At 40.3% G+C, this 22,849-nt stretch overlaps 2 protein-coding genes and 1 long non-coding RNA gene across 4 annotated transcripts in view; 1 reads left to right on the top strand and 2 right to left on the bottom strand.

The window, feature by feature from the left end:
* Nucleotides 1-1,157: 1,157 nt before the first annotated feature.
* On the bottom strand, nt 1,158-12,526 carry eif4e1c (eukaryotic translation initiation factor 4E family member 1c). Its single transcript, XM_034681736.1, has 7 exons — nt 12,392-12,526; nt 10,350-10,435; nt 4,733-4,828; nt 4,053-4,116; nt 3,831-3,944; nt 3,586-3,725; nt 1,158-2,300 (listed from the first exon to the last, which is right to left on the bottom strand). The coding sequence occupies exons 1-7, from the start codon at nt 12,407-12,409 to the stop codon at nt 2,186-2,188; spliced, it is 633 nt and encodes a 210-aa protein (XP_034537627.1). The 5' UTR covers nt 12,410-12,526; the 3' UTR covers nt 1,158-2,185.
* Nucleotides 12,527-15,373: 2,847 nt separating this feature from the next.
* tet1 (tet methylcytosine dioxygenase 1) overlaps nt 15,374-22,849 on the bottom strand; it is a 37,103-nt gene continuing 29,627 nt past the window's right edge. Inside the window, exons 4-12 of one of the 2 annotated variants that reach the window (XM_034681734.1) lie at nt 22,533-22,623; nt 21,400-21,493; nt 20,388-20,596; nt 20,157-20,307; nt 19,811-19,900; nt 19,359-19,496; nt 19,032-19,208; nt 18,695-18,839; nt 15,374-18,571 (exon numbers count right to left, since the gene is read on the bottom strand). In XM_034681734.1, coding sequence (XP_034537625.1) covers nt 17,532-18,571; nt 18,695-18,839; nt 19,032-19,208; nt 19,359-19,496; nt 19,811-19,900; nt 20,157-20,307; nt 20,388-20,596; nt 21,400-21,493; nt 22,533-22,623 — 2,135 coding nt within the window. In that variant the 3' untranslated portion in view covers nt 15,374-17,531. The remainder of the gene's footprint in view (nt 18,572-18,694; nt 18,840-19,031; nt 19,209-19,358; nt 19,497-19,810; nt 19,901-20,156; nt 20,308-20,387; nt 20,597-21,399; nt 21,494-22,532; nt 22,624-22,849) is intronic. The other variant, XM_034681735.1, reaches the window with a different exon arrangement.
* Nucleotides 19,344-20,862, top strand: LOC117811457. The gene is made up of 4 exons (XR_004631005.1): nt 19,344-19,523; nt 19,613-19,693; nt 19,824-19,967; nt 20,141-20,862. It is a non-coding gene; the product is annotated as an uncharacterized LOC117811457 (long non-coding RNA).

Genomic DNA, 22,849 nt, shown 5'->3' with positions numbered 1-22,849 from the left:
CAGGGCTTAATTGAAATAGGCGATGTCACATTGCAACTTCAGGTAGGCCTAATAACTGAATCAGAGAGGAGTGAACGTATGTGACGTTATAGAGCAGACTATCATTAGGTTTCAATAGACGTCATTAAAAAAAGAGATTACTCTTTGATAGATGTGGGAAAAACCAAGTTGTGGATATAGAAGTGCCCCTGCAGTCAGGCTTGGACTCTGTGGTCTAGGATGTTTTCTTCTGTGCCCACACAGTGTTGTATTTTTTATTGAAATTCACTCATATTTCTTACACCAAGTGCTGCAGTGGATGCCAACAAATGATATGAGGCAAATCCTTGTCAACAGGGATGAAAGTAATGGAAAAAATGTTTCGATTGTGTGAGAAAGGATAAGGCAACAATGATGTATAATGTAACAACAGTATTCTACTTGGTAAGCTAAGTTTTTAAGAATGTTAAACTTTGAAATAAGATCCTAGGGTGTTTTCCCAAATTTGTATACACCTCATGAGGACCTACATATTTAATTTATTAAGACATTCTTTAATATACTATGTGATGGTGGGAATACCTTTTGTTAAAGTTATATTTTTCAGGAGGGCATTTTCACCTTTATTGATAGGACAGCTGAGGAGAAACAGGAAATGTGGGGAGCAGAGAGGGCAAGACTTGCAGCAATGGCTGCGACAGAGACCACGCCCCCCGCACAAGGCACGCTCTTCAACTGCTAGGCCAACGGGCCCCATCGTAAAAATACTTTCAGTTACAACTTTAACACACGTTCTCAGGATCTTTAAAGCTGCTTTTAGCAGTTTTTGATTACAGGTGTATCAAATGATGTGAAACTGCTCTTTTTAGCAACCCAATGATAACAATTACCATCAGCCTGCAGCTCCGTGACTGAACGATGTTGATCCCAAAATTTTAGAGGTGTAAATAGTCAACAGATTAACAACAAGCTCACTACACCCAAGGATCTTTCTGGTGATGTCAGTAGTTTGATATCCTTTTCTGCTGCCCCCTTGAGGCTTAGACAGTGTTACTTTACAGTAGGTTCAGTCTTATTTTTCAACAGTATATTTTAGAATTCACATAGTTAATACCATACATGACTGACACACTTTACTCTGTTTGAATCACACATTTTCACAAAATGAGACGCCATGGTTTTGGTTTTAATGCAAAGCACTTAACCTTTACTTGAAAGAAGGTAATATACATCCTGGAATTACAAATAATAAAGATACATTATGAGCAAAATCATTTCACAATGAATATCATCTTTCCTTTGCATCAACCAAGAGAGGAGTGTGACATTATCTACAGTTTTTGTTAGGAAGAAACAGTGAAAAGCACACCTAATTCTGTCAGAATTCTTACCGTATAGTACACTGTAAAAAATGTAACCTGTATGCAGTAGTCCACATTATTAACTTTTATAACAAAAAAAGAGAAAAAATAAAAATCAAATTGAAAAAAAAAAAAAAAACAAGTTTCATGGTTGTATTTCATCTAAATAGTTCAACTGCAATGCATACATTATAAATAAATGTAAGGGGTAGGAAAAAAAGTTCAAAAAGTACTACAAGCAATATTCTACAATTCCAGCGTGGCTGAAACAACAAGTGGCCTTAAATCCAAACCCTACATGTTGGAGTGTGACCACGGCGTTAGCACACCTTAAAGATACTGTAGATTCTTCATGCGTAACACTTCCGGATAAATCAAGTTAAAATTGCCCTTAAAATTTGTTCAGTGAGGATAAGTCGCGTACCGTCTTTTCCCGTGAGGTGAGAAACACTTTATGTAAAGAGTGAGAACTCAACATGAGCAAAACACAAGGCTGAAGAAATGTCGGTTTTTAAACTCTAAGCCGTTAAATCGTGAAAAAAAAAGCTTGCTCTTAGCTAAGCACGGGGAGATCACTAGTATTTATCACAGAACTCTTCAACTCTAAAAGCAAATCATTCGTTTTTGCGTATATTTTTCTGTTGACCTCTTATATTGAATCATCTCCCCACGTATTTCTCATGTTGGGGAAGCTCCGCCTGTACACACTATGAACAATTCTCTTTTTAATAAAAGGAAAAGACTCTACAGTCGACAACTCTGAAATTATTATTGTGATGATGCGGTTTGGTAATTGTTTAAATCTACAGCGAGTTGAAATGAGGGGTTGGGGGGGGTTGGGTGGTTCAAACTGAGTACATGTTCTTGGTGGTGGATCCGCTCTTGCTGGATGTGTCGTCGTGTGACTGGTAGCCAATCACAGCTTTGATAGGGAGGCTCAGACGCTCCTTGTAATTTTGACTGTGGAGAGAGAGAGAGAGAGAGAGAGAGAGAGAGAGAGAGAGAGAGAGAGAGAGAGAGAGAGAGAGAGAGAGAGAGAGAGAGAGAGAGAGAGAGAGAGAGAGAGAGAGAGAGAGAGAGAGAGAGAGAGAGAGAGAGAGAGAGAGAGAGAGAGAGAGAGAGAGAGAGAGAGAGAGAGAGAGAGAGAGGTACAAGGGATGCGTTATAGCTTAGTGTCTCCATCTAGTGGTTAGTCATTGTTAGCAAACCTTAAAGGGGCAGTTCAGATTTTTTGAGGTGGGGTTGTATGAGGTAATTTGATAAATGGACTTATACTTATATAGCGCTTTTCTAGTCTTTCTGACCACTCAAAGCTCTTTTACACTATTTGTCACATTCACCCATTCATACTCATTCACTCACTGATGGTAGAGGCTGCTACAGTGAGGGACCATCAGTGTTAGCTAATCTCATTCGGACACATTCACACACCTCTGAACAACAGAGGGATCAATTCGGGGTTCAGTGTCTTGCTCAAGGACACTTCGGCATATGACTTCCGGAGCTTCCGGAGACTTCCGACTTTATAGTTGTGTCCTAAGAAAGCTTGGTTTGTCTGGACCAAGTAGGTTCAAAACATGTATGTAAGGCCCCTGTGGTCAGACTAAGTGAAAGTGACCAACAAAGGACACTGATGCTATCTTGTCCAAACAAATCTCCTCTTGGATTGGCCGTTATAGTCCTGCTAACCGTGCCAGTGTCAAGGTTGCGGTCAAAGGGTGATGCACAGGAAGTCTTGCCCTTTAAATTTGATCAGCAGAAACAGTTTCTTCTTTTAAACCACATCTTAACTCTCCTTACAACAGACTTCTCTTTTAGCTGAAAGTCAACTTTATTACAACTTTAGTGTTAGATATGTTAACCCCATTTAACCTTTGTTGTTTTTTGACTTGTGTGTGTTGTGTGCTCGTATTTTGCCTTTGACTTAAGTTGATTAACTCTTGATTGTGTCTTGTGTTTTTTGAAGAGCACTTTGTTCTCCTGTTTTGAAAAGAGTAAATTGAAAAGTGCTTTTTTGGCCCTTGCCTTTATTTGAAAGGACAGCTAACAAAGGATCTCTAGGGAGGAGAAAATGGGCTAGACAGGCACCAGACACCCACTGGTCAGAGGCAAGCCCCTGGTCAATAGGTCCAGGACTTGGCCTCTGTACATGAGGCCCCTTCTCTCCTGACTGAGCTCCTATTCTTTTATTGTCCTCTCTCCATCCCTTGAACTGTTCCTCAACAACAGTAGTTCTTTAACTCACCCTATCGTCATGATGGCGTCCCTGTTTTGGCAGTTGCTTGTCCAGATGGATATTTTGTCACCCTTGGGTCTGACGTTGACCACGGCTCCACACACATCTTCACTTGCCTCATCAAACGATTCACCGACTAAACACAAGAGCTGCAAAACAAACAAAACGTCACACACAGTGAATCACTGAGTTCTTTTTATTATGATTAACCACCATGTACGATATCTAGGTTATATATGAGACAGTCATCTTACGGTCTCCATCCAGTAACGATCCAGATCATTGTGTCTCTGTTGTTTGTTGAGGGTCATCAGCCATCGGCCCCCCAGCTTGTTCCTGTCGTCCTCCCACATCGGCTTGATCCCATCCTACAGGACAAAGTGAAAGAGCTGTTAGCAAAGTGTGGCTTATAGTGTGGACTTAAACCCTGCTGCTCAAGAGAGTCTGATTTCACATGTAACAGATTCAAAACTCACCTTAAATAAACAATAATCGCAGCCGAAGCCAAGTTTGCTAGGTTGCTGTATGTGGTTGTATAACCTGTAACATAAACAGAAAAGTGTATGGATCAATTATAGGGACAACTTCAACTTTACTTCAACACTGGATAGTGCTTTATGCTGAGCCTCTTTCACACAGGTAGTCAAACCTGCAAGTGCCGCAGGTTCTGGTGAAAAGATGGCAGCCATGTTTCTATTTCAGATGTTTGCATATCCCAGAAAAGTAGATGCTATCATATCCAACCTAGATTATGTTCATAGGTAGTGTAAAATCTTTCAGGCATTGATAATTCTTTATCATATGTAGAAGAGGACTGGTTTAAGTTCATAGGTAGTGTAAAATCATTCAGACATTGATAATTCTTTATCATATGTAGAAGAGGACTGGTTTAACTGGAGTTGTAGAAACAATGAGTGAGACAAATACAACAAAGCCCAAAAAGTAGGTGTAAACAAAGTATTTACAAACTAAAACTAACACCATGTCATCTTAATGAAGCTTTACAGAACACCGTGATGTGTGCTTCCTCTGCAGGGTTAAATAAAACATTGACTTTGTAATTCATTCAAACCTGCAGAATAAATCTAATTAAACATTCTTAACAGAGTGACAACATGCACTGACATTACAGAAGACATAAGAAGAGAAAACTTACGCCCAAAAGTCCTCCACTGTGTCAAACTTGGAAATGAGACGCAGGTTCTCTGTCCAGCTTTTGCTCTTATCGTTTTTGAAATACCACAGGGCCCATCTGAGAGAGGGAAACACAAAGATCCAAACACTTAGTACTCAAATAAAATGCGTAAAAACGACAAAAGTCTGACGTTGCTCTAATATCATTACTATCATCCTCAGTATTTGATGCTGCTTTAAATGAGTTATAGGGTAATGAATGGTAAATATGACATACAAATCAAATACTAAAACCAGTTTGCACCTCACAGAATCTACTGGTTTTAGAGTAAACTATTGTGTAACAAAAATAAACAGCAGCACAGTGATAGAATAGAGAGTGTTGTGTAAGTCAAAGCTTGCAGAAATAATTGCATTATTTATGGTTTTTATTGGCTCGGTATCAAAACTTCTAGCAGGGTCTTTAACATGATTAAAACAATTTCATCATTTTGTAGATAAGTGTACTTTGAACAACACAAAAGGAAAAGTTTTGCTGGATATCAATGGAATGATGCAAAGAGGGGAAAGACTGAATTTAACAACTGATGAAAAGGTTTAGTGTTTTCAGGGTTAATGGTATTTACGACGATCCAAAATCAAGATGTGATTTTTTTCCCAGGTTTGTTCTATTTTGTCCCTTTCCACACACCATAGTTCAACCGCTGCAGTGTCTTCCTGCTTCCTTCTTCCAGTTGTGGCTGTGACTGAACACCACTGTGCTTTTGAACGGCACATTTCTCTGTGAAAAGCTCGCGGAAAGCTCAGTGGATAAGTCAAAAGTAATGTGCACTTTGCATCAAATGGAATCAAATATCACAAGAGTATTCTGAGTTTCAGCTTCCAGCTCTGAGCTAAGCATACAAGTGCAGCTAATCAGACTGCAGTCAGCAGGCGTTGCATCACTACTCGACTATGTCCATGTATTGTACGGTCTATTGCAATTAGTCATGATTTAAAAATGGAATCATTTCACAGCTCGACAAATATTTTGTTAAAGAAATGTTTAAAAATTAGAAGTGATTTTCACTTTTACTTGGGTTGGCGTGATACAGAGTCACCATTGCTTCCTGAACACCTTTCAAATTGAAGGTTACCTTCAGAAACATGGTGTACCAACATGGTGGACCAACATGGTGGCATGCATTAACAAAAGTGAGGAGTTGGCTGCCTGCTATAGAGCTTGTCTTTGGTTTGTGGCAACAGTACGCAGCAGTTAGACTCATCTGTTCTAGCAGTGTAAACAGAGGCATGCAGCAGAGTTGGAGAATCATGTAGAACTGTAAGGCAGGCAGCTGCCTAAAACAACACAAAGCACCTCACATTAGCTGCAATAACAACATGAAGGTGTTAAGAGAAGTAATTGTTTTTCATACTACCAGAGGATTTGACCCAGTTAGACATTGGTGCCATGAGGGTTATATTTCATGGTACTACTTATATTACATGGACTACTAGTAGGTTTTCTATAAAGCCGAAGTTCCCCTATGTGCACAAAGGAAGAATACTCAGAGTGGGGAAAAAATACTGATCCTATATCAAGTGCAGTGGGTATAAACTACAAAAAAGTGCTTTACTTTAGGCCGTATTGCCCAGTCCTGAGCCCTAGATACACACATTCACCCTATTTCACAACAGCTGGTGACAAAAGCCTGCATATCAATGAAAAGGAACAGAGAAAGCTGGCCATCATAAGCACCACAAATACAGCCTTTGTTTGCTGTGATTCTCTCATCTGTTCCCAGGAGGGGTGGGGCTACCAGGGAGCACTGAGAGGACACCAGCTGAACCCTGTGCCCCCCCTTCATAACAGTAACAGAGAATCAACTCCGCCCATGTGCTGTAAACACATGTTACTACACCGAACGGAGATCTATCAGAGAGTGGAGCAACTCCACTGACACACATCATTACACAACCGGGTTGGAGAGCCGAGACAGGCGTGACTCCTCTGATGTTGAACCCAGCTGAGGACACAAGTTTGTTTACATGCCCAGTTAAAGCATGAGTAAATGTTGCAGACAGTAGGTCAAGGCGATGACGGATTTGTAGAGGGACCTGCACCTAGTAGAACATTTGAAGTGGACTTAGAAATTACTGGAGAAACGGCCCTGTAGAAACGGCCCTGTAGAAACTGAAGAAACACTTCAATCCTAATCCAGTTAAGTTGTTTCCTCAGGCGTGGGTGGTGGACTGTGTTGCAAAACACAGGTGATCTATCTTTGTTGATTGTGGGCTGCAGTTTTGAAATGAAGGCCAACACGAGAGGCTAAACAGGGATTAAGTGAGAGGCTCCAAGAGGCATTCATTTTAAGTTTAGATGCAAGCTGAGCAAGCTTCAACAAAGAACGGTATGAAGTCTGTATTACATATTAAATGACCTCTCATTTGTTTGTTGATATTCTGTATGGAGGGCAGAGGGAGAGAGATGTATAGATGATAGATAAAGATGATTTAGACATAGTGTCACATTACCATTTTACAGTATTCTGGAGATGATTAGTTGATCAAATTATTAACCAAACAAAAAAGAAGAGCAGTTTTCTGAACACTGACTAATCATTTTGGTCATGTTATGAGTGAAACTTTTTTTTTAAAGTTATATTTTTGGGGCTTTTGCCTTTATTCCATAGGACATATGGGAAATATGGGAGGCAGAGAGTGGGGGAAGACATGCAGGAAATGGTCAACCGGTCGGGAATCGAACCGGCGACCCCCGCAACAAGGACCGCAGCCTCAGCATGTGGGGCACCTTGACTGCCAGGCCACCAGCGCCCCTGTTACGAGCTAAATTTAAGAGTATTTGCAGTTTCTGCGTCTGAAATGTGGGGGATTGCTGCTTGTCTTTGTCATTTACTACAGTAGTGAAGTATGGGAGAGATTTGGACCGTTGGTTGAACATATTAAGTAATTTCATGTGATCACTTTAGGCTCAGAGATTTGTAAATACATTTTTTTTCCTACAATTATTCAGCATTTTTAACTTTAAAGGTTTGATCATTTAATTTGTCTCCAGGTGCCATATTTAGAAAGAAAATGTAATTCGTAATTGCAACCCTGTCCCCCAGAAAGTCCTGACATGGTGATTTTTTTTTTTACTTTAAAAAGCTTAAATTTGTGCAAGTCACACAAAACGAAGAAAAAACTATCAGAATCAAATGTGATCATACTTTGGAAGAAAATACGTTTTAACCTCCAAAACTTTTGTAAATGAGTCCTGACTTTAAAATGACATGTTGGCCAGTCTGTGCTTATAACAGCTGAACAATAAGTGTAACTGTAGATTGACCTTTATAACACAAGATGATATTTGCATACCACTCTCAAAGTGTACTTCTGAAAGTTTCTCTAAACGTCCCACAGCTGTTGGTTTCTCTTCATTTCGGTGCCTTACAAAAACTAAGTAACACTGCTCGTACTGTAAAGAGAGCATAACTCGGACTTATGTTACCGCCTGGTAATAGAGATGTGCAGACTGAACTGTTGAAATGTACCTTCACAGATCACAGAGTGATTACAGCCAAACTCCTGACCTTCATACACGAGGACAAGTCACTGAGGCTATTTCAAGTCCTGTGAGTTTGCATGCTTTGTCCAGACAGAGTAAACATGCATCCTTGATGGTTTGAATTCAGGGAGCTGTTTCTCTTTCTACTTGAAGGATACAATTTATTTTTTCTTCTTTAAAATTGACATTCTTGCCAAACTATCACCTGACATATTTGTCAGTCTGCTGCAGAGTCAAACAAAAACCTTGACTTGAAATATGCAACAACATGCTCCCAGTTACCAGTTTATTAAATACACTTAGCAAACACTAATGCAGTTAAATACGACAGTATTGTAATTAATCTCCTCTTTATGATGGTCACAATGTTTAACTTTTGTTGAATCGTTTTTAAAAAGGTGCTGATTTCAGCCAGAGATGTTACTGCTGTTTAATTTTGGGGAATAAACCAGGAATCTACTCAATTGAAGGTTGGCTCTTAATAGGGAACTTACATATAGTTGGGGAAAATATATTTTAGAATAATCCTGATTGAAACAGCCAGATTTCATGCAGGTACAGTTGAATATAGATATATGCTATTCCTCAATCACATGCACATAGCACACTGCTTACTGCAGGGCTATTGAGACCACGCCACCCCCTACATGCACAATTAATTTCTAGAATCCTGGACCACACTTTTGAGCCCAGAGGACAGGACTATTGAAGCCACACATTTGAGCCTGTGGACTACATCAAGTGAAGTAAGGAAAGTAGTAAGGAAGTGGACATGGAGGATGTTGATGAGACGCAGGAAGAGCCCATTGCATGAAAGGGTTTGCCTCATGCAGAGGCTAGGCTTGAGAAGCTTGAAAGAAGATGCTTTTTTATTTGCATGTTGAATGGGACTTCTTTGGAGGGAGAGCGGCTCTTTTTTTTTTAACATTTTGAATGGGACTTTGTTGGATTGCATTTTTGTTAGTTTTTGAATGGGTTGGGTCAGGGGATGAGTAATATTTAACTCAACATTCATGAAAGAACTGATTGTTCAATAAAATATTTAACACTTGATTAAGTTCTACTTTACCCTAGGTAGACAACACAAACCCAAACAGTGAAATACTTATAGTTTTGGGTGTTCCTATTAGAGTCTAAATATATATGGTGAAAAACAGTTGAGAGACCAGATAGGGGCGATGACATGTAGCTCTCTAACTGAAGCCTGGCTCACAGAAAGTGTCACAGTGGAGCAATGACAATGCATTTACTCAACCACATTATGTCATAATATCAGGTACAGAATACCAGCGTGGCGGCGGGACAACGAGGGCCCGGACAGAGCAGCAGACACGACAACCTTAAACTCTGAGGCTGGACTGAACAAGCGGAATGTTCTAGACGCGACTTACTAAGTGAACTACTCAGCGTTTACTAAACCAACTGTGAAATGCACCTGAATGGGTCGTCACTAGCAAACGAGTGTGATTACATTATCAAAGGACAATAGTGAACAACAATTACTGTACAACACCAACATGCAGTGTAGGAAGCTGAATCTTTTATACTGGTTTACATTTAAAAACAGACGTTGCTTGAAGCATTTGTGGTTAGCATTTCCTTTATGCCAGTCTTTTGTTTGTTACAGCACAAATCAAAATTATATATACCAGCTCACAGTGGTACTCTAAGCTCTTTAAAAACAATATGTGATTATTAAAAGAATTCACTGGGATTTTTTCAGTACACATTAATCCTCAGGGTCCCTGTAATGAAGCATTTTCTACTCAAGTTTTAATGCCTTTGGTTCACCACAAAGCATAGCCTGATTTAGATTGTTCCATCCTCTATCCTGACTTACATCACTTGTATCCTTTTAGTAATTGGCCTCAATATCAATGTATCTTTCATGTTTCTTTGTCTGTATTTTTACGTCTATTTCAGGCAAAACATCACTAAAAAATGAGGCCTTTAAAAACAGCAGTAGAGTTTGTGGCAGAGATAGCATTACAGTTTTATGTGCCAAACTGAGTCCTGCAATTGTAGTCTAAATCTCTGCTAATGTCAGAAGACTGATGCATCCTGTCAAAAACAGCAGCTGGTTAATTCTCACCTGTTTTGCAAGGGGTGCTTGATGTACTGCTCAGGATTTGCAACGACCGGGCTCTCAGTCGGTTGATCCTCTGTTTCTGGTGCTTTCTGAGGATGGTGACACAAACACACACACATATTACATCCATATGATCTGAATACACAGTACCTTCAGTCTAGTCTCTGTATGTCCATTGATCAGCATCATGGAGAATCTCAGTTTGGAAGTGTATTCATTAGGGATGTAACGATATATCTCAAATCGGTAAAAAATCGATACAAATTAGGGTGGATTAAAATCAATTCCACATAATTTGTATCGGGATATCATTTTTAAACAGTAGAGGCGCTATCTGCATCATTGTCCGCTTGATCAACATCATTAAGTCTCTTGCGCTGCTCTCTCGTCACTCGCTGAGTGGAGGTGTTTTAAGGTGTTGTTCTTCTTATTCTGACCCGGTTGTGCTCCCGGCTGACACATGACTGCGTTCACATGCTTATTTTTCTCAGTAAGAACAAGTAGACAGAAAACTGGACACTGTGAGTCCAAAATATGATCCTGTTCAGTTGTGCTGTTGTAGTAAATCCACATGTTGTAGTCTGAGTCTTCACTCCATCACCATGCGTCCACAGAGATTATTTATAAGCCTGCTCCTCACGTTAATATTCAGTGTGTTAACATTTTGAACACCTCAATATGATCCGTAGCTGTTTAATACCGTCAGTTATATACATTGTGTCATGAATGAAAATTTGATTTAGGGGGAAATAAAAGATATTTGGCATTATTTTTGACATGGAAAACGCTCACATTTTTTAATGGTTAAACAATAACTGATCATTAACATTTCCAAAAATCGATCAAGGAGAATACTTGAAATTTATATCCCTAATTTAAAGAGATTTACCTTATTTGTTTTAATATTAAATACTTTCATTTGGGAATCGTTCACTTTCCATTTCTCAATAATTGTTCTGAAATTTTCCAGCAAGGTTTTTTTGTACGGTCATTTTTAGTTTTTTTTGCAAGGTACTGAAAAAGTGTGCAGTGGTTTTATTTGAGTTACAACACTACATTTGTTTACAAAGAAATGTAAGAGAAAAAATATATACTGCAACTATCCATATTGGAGAATTGAAATAAAATAAATTATTTAAATTTGAGTTCAATCCAGTTTTCTTGAACATATTCAGAGAATCGTGAGTGAATCGAATCGTGGGTGTATCGTTACATCCCTAATATTCATTCTTATCAAACACAGGAAATGCAGATTCAAATGAAGTCATAATGTTACTTCTAGAAGTAACTTTCATATATGCAAAAATAAATGCATGTCCACATGAACAAGATCACACATTATGAAGATTATAGACCTGAAATGGAAACATTTTCTCATTGAAGTTCAGTTTTTTTTCAGCAGCAACTCCCTTTTATCCGCACAAGAGACGCAAGACATGCTATATGGGATTTTCTCTAAAGCAGGCTGATGAAGTTATACTGTATAATATGTGACAGCAGTGATCAACTCTGTGAGGTATAGTTTAAAATAGACACAGTCAGGTTGGGAACACTAATAAAGACATAATTACATAAAAGCTATAGTATGAATAAGGTTAACATCGCTAGCATTAGTTTAGCAGACAAGCTAAGCTAGCTACAAGCAGACCCACACGTGTCCAGATTATTAGAAATTTAATTATCATCACAGTGTAATCGTTTTTACTTATTAGTTGTTGCTCAGCGCGTATTCGTGTGCCTTATTTTAAACTAGATTAAAACAAATCATTTGCTGGAGTTTGAATGAACGACGTCCAGCCAGTCAGTCCCTCCCTGCCAACAAAGTCAGGCACCTCCTCATCCATCACATTGCTGTGCATGCTAACGCTAACTGTGATCCACGCGAACTGACACATCTGTTCACTGAAACACAGTCAGCACTTTAAATTAGAAGGTCCCGCTTTCAGGGAGCGAGGTTATATAATACAATCGTTAGATATAGTAAGGATGCAGCCGTTATTTCCGTGCACATTAGTCGATTTTAAGCTATCTCTTGTCTCTCTTACCGGCTCCGATGTCGCCATCTTGACACTAGAAATGTTCTGCCCGTTCAGCGCTTCTGCGTCACACTCCAACCACTCACACTCCTACGGAAGCCGCCTCAGTCCAGTTCGACGTGGTGGGCGACTTCACAGAATATAAGTTCCTTATAAGAAATTACACAGGGCAAAATGTGGATCTCTAACATTCAACTGTTGTGTTACAAGCTGAAATTAAAACAGAAACCTTCACTTACTACTAACAAAAAATGACCATAGTTTTCAAAATAAATAAATTAATGAAATATAAAAACACTTTTCACTGGCAGGACATGGGCACAGATACAGAGGCCCTAAGCCAGGGGTGTCCAAACTTTTTTCAAAGAGGGCCACAAAAAACGTTATATCTGCTTGAGATCATTTTGTTTCACCAAAAACAATTGTTTGAATTCTGTTTCCCTGTAACTAATCATTGCCATAGATAGTTGTCATGACCATTCCTAACAACAAAAACAAACATGCCATGCAACTTCCAGCAAGTTAAAATATATTGACTAAACTCTTAAGTACTGACAGACTTTAAATCTATATGACTATACTTCTCTACCTTTACCAGCTGCATCAATCAAAGTGATGTACATTTAAATCATCACAAATATGTAATGATACATGTTCATTCATATTCACTTACTCTGTATTTAATTAAAAGTTTGAATGATTGTACTTGTCACATGGTAGTTTTACACCTCGGTATTGCTAGGTTTACATTGGTGAGAGATCCTTGTACTTCTACCATCACTCTTTTGACTCTGCAGGCTGTTTGTGGTCCTGTAATATAACACGACAATGATCCAAGATGAAGTCAGTATGCTCTGATATTAATCTATACAATATGTTGTTAATTTATTATCTAGTTTAACAGTTTTCTTCAAGCTCTGTCCTGGTTATATTTTAGATCAAGCCAGCTTTACACTGTGGAACTCAGAGTAATAGTCTTTTTCAGTGCTTCTTTTCTCAACATCTTGGTGGTTGTGAGGCAATATCTATAATCATGGGTCATAGAATTTTCTAAAACCTACAAATGTGACTAAACTCCTGCAGCCTGTTGCACCAGCTGTGCGTAAGTTCAAACGTAGCCTAGTTTGAACGTAACTTCTCATTTAGCATGGAGTTTACACTCTACTAACGTTTTGGGCGTTGCACCAGCTGAGATAGTTCCAAGGTGAGCCTAAGTTGCAACTTAATTCTTATACTTGGGTCCTAGTAGGTGTAAAGTCCTCCGTACAGTATATCGGCTGCCATGGCGCGGCGTTTTGAAAAGTGGGATGATGAGGAGATACCATAGACTGTAAAAAGGGAGATACAGAGGGTCCTCCCAGCTATATGACGTCTGCAACGCGATATCCGCGTGAGATTAAATCCTTTGGAAAAATATGATGACCAAGATTTGCCCTCCTATGATTAACATATGTTGTAGTTGATAATTGTACCACTCGATGTCACTTTTATTATACACACCGTAGAGCAACGCTGGGGTTGGTAGTCCCCCCCCCCCCCCCCCCCCGCTCACATGCACGAGCGCCGCTGATTTGCGACCATATGATGGTGACTGATTCAAAACCAGTCCTCACAATAACATTATCATAGCGAAAGTTAAAAACACAAATAAATATGGCTGCTGTTAGTACTCACAGCTGTCATGCTAGCATTATCCAGTTGTACTGGTGACACGATATCAGGAGAAAAGTTATAACACATATAATACTGTAACAGCTCTACTGTTTGTTAGACGTGTTCAGTGTAGATGTTCTTAATTCCTACAGTGTTAAAAGTCAGTGAAGGCATCAGGAGAGGTGTAGACTATGGGTGTAGAGTGTGTGAGCGGGAGAGAGGAGAGACAAGAGAAGTTTTTCATTCATTCAAACATTTGCTTTGTTGGTTGGTGTGATCACGACCGACAGTGACCGGTTATTAAAGATCAACGTGTTCACGAATCGGCTCGTCATCCCTACAGCATGCGGACGGACGCTACAGCACATCTACATTTTCTGTAGGACTTACTAAATGTAATTCATTCTTCTGCTTGTCAGAGCCCCCGTGGTGAGAGCTTTTTAGACTCTGATCCGGACTACAGTCCTGAGTAAAACACCTCATCGGGTCAGAGGGGACAGGCCCGAGGTCGAGCGAGATGGGGCAGTAAATCAGGGGAAGCAGAGGCAGGGGACGGGGACTCGGAGTACACGCCAGGGAAATGTACGCGCAGGAGGCGGGCAGAACGACAGGACGGGATTTGATTGGTTTAAAATTTTGGCACCCCAAAAACGGTGATTGGTTGGTGTTTTCCCAGGTTTACTCCGGCTGTAGATAGTGTCTTTTTTCACTCTTTTTTAAGAACACATTATGTATTGATTGCCATCAGGACATAAAGATCATTTTAACCAATATAACAAAAAGTGTATCTAAATCTGTTTACCAACCCCAGCTTTAAGGATTTAGACTGTAGTTATCATTACTTTAGTTTGATTCAGCTGTTGTAGCTGGAGTACTCTTGACTCAACAGTAGCACAATAAACTACTCAGTTTACTGAATCAGTAGGAAATGATCTCAACCTCATCATCAGTGGCATTTGGAAAAAAAAACAACTCATCAAATTATCAGTTCTGGACACAAATTGCACAAAATAAGTTATGATTCATGCTCAGACATTAATAGGCCAAAGTCTGAATGACTCAACACACATTCCTCAGCAGTGAGTCATACAGTATGCTAGTGTGGGAAACTCAGAGAGGAAGAAAAAGTCAAAGGCTTTTTGGATATATTTGAATCCAAATTGGCTATAAAATGTGCTCTGCTCGGTTTGATAAAAACAGATCAGCCAATGTCATATATTTGAATAAAAACATGATGACAGCTCATGCCTACAACAACCTCCCCTCCACACACACACACACACACACACACACACACACACACACACACACAACAAATGAGGACAGAGGAAATGGTGATCAGGTCCAAAATATAAATATGACTTTATTTCACAATCCCGAAAGAGATCAGCCATCCATAAAAGGAATGCTAAATTGAGTCTCTTCTCAAGTCTAAACTGGATATACTTTCAGCAACATACAGTAATTCAGTTTCAAAATAAGCAAGATCATCCATTGTCTACACACCATTAACAGTACAGTAAAAACAATATGGTTCACATACATATTTACAACTTTTCTACCAATAAAAGTTTTTTTTCAGGTTTTTTTTAATGCTGGTGCTAGTTGTCAGTTCCTCGTTGGTACAAAGACTTTCAGTGTGGACTGAGCGTCGTCCTCATTCAAACAATAGAAACATTTACTAATAATGCAACGATATCGTGTTCAGAAATGTTCTTTCTAAATCGGCTTTTTAAAAAACAGTTTACATTCATCTTGTTTTGTGTGTATATTTGAGCATTGACAGTTTGGTTATCTGTGGAAGACATTTGAATTATCGATGGACATCTGCACATTAATTTGTTTTCGACATGTACTTAACATCAAGATAAACGGTGGGTAACAAACGTGTCTCAGTCTGATATCAACAAAAGAAATGATCAAACTCAATCGTAGCTAGACCAGTGTGTGCTGAGTTTCAAAAAGCACCATGCAAGCACCGATCAGTTTATCAGGTTAGACTGATGTACTGTGTGAACCCTGACATCTTGATCTCGTAGCACCGAAGGTCAAAGGGCATGAATGAGACGTTCCTCCAGCGTTAGTGTGAAAGGTTTTGTGATGAAATGAAGCGCTTCTCTTTCATGGGTATTACAAAATAAAAATCTTGATTCAACAGGAGGTGAGCCTCCTTTTCAGACCCTGTAACAAGTGATCAGTAAACAAAGTCTTTATAAGACTTGAGCACCAGGGCCGTCTCAGGCAAATTGTCTGAACAGGGTGTGATGTTTGAGTGGTTTTCCAACAAATGCAGAAAAGAGGTCAAAGATGAAGTTTGAGAAGTCAGCACCGGCTAAACAGTTTCTTATTCAGAGTATGGACACAGAAAAGTGGCAAATTTAGTTGACATAGCAGACACTTTGTGATTTCTGTAAAAAACAGAGGTCTTATTAGCACCATTTCAATGTACAGTAAGTGGATGAAATCCTACCATCACATGTGTGCCTCGGGAAAGACTTTCAAATTTCTTTTCCAGAAGGTGAACATTTGCTAAGTGCCAATAATAATAAGCACTTCAATGTTGCAGCATTTCCCAATTCCTATAATAATGCTGAATTTCACGAGATATGTATGTCATTTTCAATCAAATGAATGAAAATCGGATAATAGAGGAATACTGTAAATATAAAACTGGGTTCATGCTTAGCTGTCATATATATCTCTATCTGTACATACATATTCAGGCCTATGGGTTGGGACCTTTTCAAGTGAAGGAAAATAAAAAAAGTGCTTCTTAATATGCCACACATAGCTGTGAATAAAAGACAAACCATCCAGACACAAAGGAAGCAAACAAAAACAACAACAAACCAAAATACAAGTGTGTTTCCTCCATCACCCGCCGACAGACGTCAGAGGTAGCAGAAGGAAAAGCACAATGCTACATATGACGATCTGTAGTACATATATACACATTATTAGTCTTGTTTTCTACATTATGCGATGCGATGAGTTTGCTTAACAAAGGTTACAGTGAGAATGGCACCATTGTAAAAAGCCAAAGAGGTTCCTCTCAAGAAAGGAGAACCACTGGCTGAAAATAAAGAGCTACTGTACAACATAGAATCTGACACATAATGAAGGTTATCATAGAAATCTTGCAGTAAACAGGCTTACACCAGGAATTAAATAGAAATCGTTCTGATCAGAATAAATAATCACATCTTTTTTGTTCTTAGTCATGTATATAAAAACCAGTTTAAAAATGCTTCAAAGCACCATCTCTTTACAATAAAAACAACACCAAAACTCACAGTTAAAAAAGCCAACCAACTTTGGTCTTCCTCGTCACTCAAAGGCAGAGAAGAAGAAGGACAAAGTGAAACAGACAGATATTAGAAAAGCACAATGAAAACCACGTAAAAATGAGAGTAGCAGTTTGAAGTTGAGGTAAGGCAGAAGCACAGGGTGTAGGAGTTTTCTGTGTGTGCGCATGTGTGTGTGTAAAACATGTAGACTAAGTCCAGCGGTTGTACGGACCCGTCACTTGGGTAAGAGCATAAGGGGACATGGTGATGACGCTGTCCCTCGGCTGAGTCCATGTTTGACGTGTCGGGACATTCATCTTCCTCTTTGCCTCCTCTTCCTCCTCGCCTATTTCCTCCTCCAGCTCCACCCCTCCAGCTCCTATGCTGTCCTCCATCCTTAACCTCTCCGCCTCCTCCTCTCTCTCTCGTTCACGCTTGGCCATTTTTGCATCCCACATGGCCATCCCGTGTCCTGGTTCGTTTAAGGACTTGTGCTGGTAGAAGACCAGGGAGATGCGAGTGGGGTGGCGGCGATTCGGGCGGAGGATGGGGGTGGTGGCGTGGAGCTCCCGCCTGGCACACTCTATTAAGATGGATCCGTGTGATGGTGCCACAGCGACGCCACCTATATTGTGGTCCAGGAAGTTGTGCTCACTATCTGACCACACCTCCTCCTGCTTTAATTCCTCTGGTTGGAGAGGGGGAGTCTGCTGGGGAAGGGGGAGAGATGACAGCAGAGGAAGGTCATGACCCCTGATCTCCCCCCTGACATCGCCGTCAGCCCTGTGGAGTCCATTGAGCCTGCTGAAGAGGCCCTCAGAGGTAGGTCTCGGGGAGAAGGAGGAGGGAGAAGGAGCACTCCCGATGGGGGAGGGTCTGCGCAGAGGAGAGCAGTGCTCCTCGTTGGGCTCAGTTTTGAAAGTACAGGGGTAGTCACTCAGGGCGTTATGTCGAGGTATTCGTTCTGATAGAACACTGTGCTCACCAGGTGATGGAGTATATCCATTCACAGCGTCAGTCACTGTCTTATAATAAAGAGCTGCACCATTCTGTCCAAACTGTAGGCCTGCTAGTCCATGTTGGTTGGGGGAGATGCCCTCCTTCTGTGGGCTGACCCCTGCATCCAGAGTGGGGTAGCTGCTGGTGCTCTGGTTATAAGTGCTGGGTAGGTTCCCCTCTGGTAGGTATCTTCCAACGCTGGCAGGTCTGGGTGGAGGTCTGTAAGAGCTGAAGAAGCCCTGTGGCTCTGCTTTGGATAGAGAAAATACAAATATTTCTATATCATTGATGTGAAAACCAAACATGTTTACACTTCTTCAAAAGTACTAATGTAAAAATATCAATGATATGACTAGACACTTGGTTTAGCTACCTTTGTTGGGGGTTTCACTTTTCACCTTCCCAGGTGTGAGAGGAGTCAGACCGAGCTTCTTCTCCAGTTTCTCTGCCTGAGCCTTCTGACGAGCTTCTTGTCTGATCTTACGGGCTGATTTCACGGGCTCAGCCAAGAGACGCACCTGAAAAAAAGCACATACAAATCTCTGATGTAAACATGTTACCTTTCCAGACTGTTTTGTTTCTGCAACGAAGGTCTCAAACCTCTGTATGCTTTCTTTTAATTTTAGTAACTCTACACACTGACATGTATTTATGCAGAGGAGACAAACAACATAACAAAGGTGACAAACTCTGCTTCAATGATCCCTCACCTCTCGGGGAAAGGCAGACAGAACTTGGAGAGCACCACTTCTCATCTTTGCCAGCTGACCCTCAAAATGGCCGAACTCATCCCTGTCAGAGATCCTGTAAAGCGGTAGAACATGGAGCTGCTCATCCTCTGGTATGTTTCGCACTGCACGGTTATCTTCCTTCGTTAAAGTGCAGACCTGAAAAAGGTTGTAGGAAAAAGACAAGTTGTTTATTCAAGCAATGGACCAAATTCAATCAAAGCTTCAAGAGAATTAACCAACATAAGAGTCATTTATTTTTGACACAAGTTGTGGTGCGATTACATGGCACAGTCTTCGCTTGCTTACCACAGTGCTGCCGTTATTCATGTTGTGAGTGTCCTTGTGAGCGTGAGCACAGAAATCCACACAGGCTGTGACCCCAGAGAAAGGACGCCCCTCCCTCCTGCCCAGCCGGCAGTCATCTCCTGTCGCCTCATTTTCCACCTATGAGAGGTGAAAGGGCAATACATGGTAAGAGTTCAGTTTGTTTTCAAATTGTAAAAAGATGAATGTTAAGTTGCCATGTAAAATATCTAAGAGAGGTGCTGCACATTATTCAGTCTACAGGGAGGCTGAATAAGGTTTCAACCAACAGAAATGTGAAGGTGTTTTCTAAATGGTGAGGAGATAACTGATGCTATGTGAGTATGTGTGAAAACAAGGAGCAACTTAAAATCTATTTTGTAGATTTCTATTCACACTGGAGTAAAAGGGCTTAAAGATAAGATGTAAGTCATCAGATGTTAAATATTCTTTACCTGGTTTTGGAAGGCCTCAGGAGCCAGTCTTTTGTACAGTGGGGCGAGGTCGCTGGCGAGATTCTGAAGGTTGCTCTCTACCTTGTGCTCCTTAAAGCAAAACAGAGATTTATGAGTGTTGGGATGAGAATAAAAACTCTTGCCGTTCTCCCTACATGTGAGTATTATTTAACATATGCCACAACAAGACAAACATCTGGCAAAGATTTGATCAAATAAAGCTACTTTTATTGCAGATAAAAAACAGATCTGTATACAATATTATCTCACAACTCTATACAACAAGGCTGAGCTCACTATAATTGATTCCTGTTTAATTGTTCTTTAAAGCGGACCAGTTCCTCACCTCCTCTGGGTAGTCTCCAAGCAGGCGAAACTTGCGTGGCACTTTGCTGCGGGCAAACTTACAGCCATTGAAGTACATACTCCAGGAGCAGCCAAAGGAAAATGAAGCTCCACAGGTGTCTGGGTCTAAACCCTGGCACGCACACGTACGACTGTGGAAATAGCGCGGCGGTAAGGAAATACAGAATCAAACACAGCTGGGATGGAAGAGTGAAGAAGACTAGGTACTCACTCTTCATTGAGGGCACAGCGCCGGCTGGTGGGGGAGCCGTATTTAAGGAGGGTCTCTGTTAGCTCCTTGTAGAGATGGTCAGCCACTGGCCGAGAGATTCCCTCCCAGGCCAGGATGAGGATCACCAGCACGGCCGTGTCACAGTAGTGTCCAGGCCTCTGGCGGACCAAACACAGCAGCTTCTCCTCTTCACTGCCTCGCCGAATCACCTGCAAGATGATGTGAAAACATGCAAATTATAACAGACAGCACTGAAACACTCGCACACACAGCAAAAACAGAATGCTTTTGTCCATTATGTTTTTAAATATGCTAAAATCCTTAATATTACTTATCACATATGATAAATGATGTCCCAATCTATTCAAAAAGACGGATTATGATAAATGATGATGATTAGTCTTTTTGAAAAGATTGGGACTTGTGGTTGTGTCTTGCTTGAAGTTTAAAACTTCCACTTTCTTTTCTTTTGTTTTTGTTATGAAATGTTTGGAACTTTGATCTCTTTCGTTTTGGTGTTTCTGAAACTTAATATTTTAAAGATTGCCTAACAGACTAGTTTAATAAAAGGGTTAGGAATAATAAGCCCAAGCTTTAGCCTACACTATTTCACTTCACTTTAACACCTTATTGCTTTTATTTGTAACTTTTTATGTGACAGTATTTGTGTTTTGGTGGGAAGACATTGTCACTGCAGACCAGAAAAAACTACTACTACTTCTAATTGATGAGCAGATTTGAAGCATTGTAACTTCAAGACAATAATCAAGTTAAGGACAACAGCTTAATAAAAGTCAAATGTAGGTGTAAGCTTTGATGTTTCTGTGTTTCGGGACGACAGTGGAACTGACTATCTTTTTCGTTCTGGTGACATTTTTGGGGAAAACTCAGGGCTTGCATAGCTGTGGTGAGGAAAAGAATCTGAGAGTGACTTCCCTTGAACACTTTAACATACAGGATGCACACTCAGAACAATAGGATACAAACATAAACACAGACACCAGCCACATACCCATTTAGCTATTGGACACCCCTGGGAGCTCTTTCCTTCTTTCCCAGTATAAACAACAACTTCCACCCGTACTGCATTCCCTTTGGTACCATACCTGTGACAAACAAAGCACATCAAAAACACAAAGATGTTTATCATAGACACGAGCACACACCACTGACAGCACCTATAGACTACATTACACAGCTAGCTATACCTGAGGACAAGTGACAGGAGGACACAGCTTTAACAAATGAACGAGAGCCTGTGATCAGAACAACACACAGACTGTAGTGATCTGTTTAAAGCACCAATTCAGCAGTCTGCACTACAATACAAATATCAGCATTGTCGGGCAGAATCCTTCTATCTCTGTATTTTATCAATTTAATATTTCTGCTTGAATCAATGCAATTGATCTTCCTTTGTGCATGCCAGTAGGCCTTCTACATTTAAACAGTGTTAATGCAGTGTTGAGTTACATTAAAAACATTTTTTCTGCCCGATGGTGCCAAAATGTAAATATCTTTGATCAAAGCTCCTCCAAGGAACTTTAGCTTTGGGAATTTGGCGCCCCTGGGGATAAAGATGTGCATTTTGCATGTGTAGGTAGTGTTTTATAACAAAAAATGACATCCTGCCTTTTTTTTTTACAGTTAAAATGTGTCACTCTGTCACTGTGAGCATTTCCTGAATATTAAAAAGGTGTGTTTCTTCAGCATGCAGATGGTCTTGCCTGCTTTGGTGGGTCAGACATTTTCAGTCTGTTTAATGACTGATTAAAAACTCCCTACAGGATCTTTAAAAATCATTTGTAATTTGAGATTTTTCAGTGAAGTGTGTCTTTCAGATGGACCCTGATGGACCTCAAGTTGTTTCAAACAGACTGTCATCTTGGTTTACGGGCCCCTCGCCTCAGCTCCAGGGGTTTCCTGTTTCAACATGCTGTGTGTGTTGTGTTGTGTTTTGTGTACATGTGTGTAGCTCAGACAGGGGCAGTGTGTGAGCTGGCTCAGCAATGTTTCCTTTTAATGACAGACTCTTTTGCTGTGAACCCACCCCGCACAGAGCCTGTGGTTAACCAGTAACCTATCAGTATGTTTGGTAGTAAAGACACCCACATGTAGACAGTGTAGACAAAGTGGTCACTATACCTGTTCTCCATCAATTCTCTCACTGCAGAAACACTAGGACCTGCCCCGAGGTGAGTGTAGTAAGGGCCTTCCTCCTTTTCAATGATTTGATCTGCAGGAAAAAGACAGAAAACCTTAGATATCACAGCAGCTTTACGGTCTGTAGAACCATGCTTCAAATAGCACAAAGTACTACTAGGTTTAATATTCCTAACACAAAAGCCACAGGTGTGATTTTTCCATCCATGTGTTAACAAAAAGCTGAGAGACATATTAATGTAAATTTGAAATACACAGCAAATACGGCTGCATCATGTCAGGGGGCATCATCTTGAAAG

Source organism: Notolabrus celidotus, chromosome 4, assembly GCF_009762535.1.
Source record: "Notolabrus celidotus isolate fNotCel1 chromosome 4, fNotCel1.pri, whole genome shotgun sequence".
NCBI lineage: Eukaryota > Metazoa > Chordata > Actinopteri > Labriformes > Labridae > Notolabrus > Notolabrus celidotus.
This window is presented reverse-complemented; position numbering and strand designations above follow the sequence as displayed.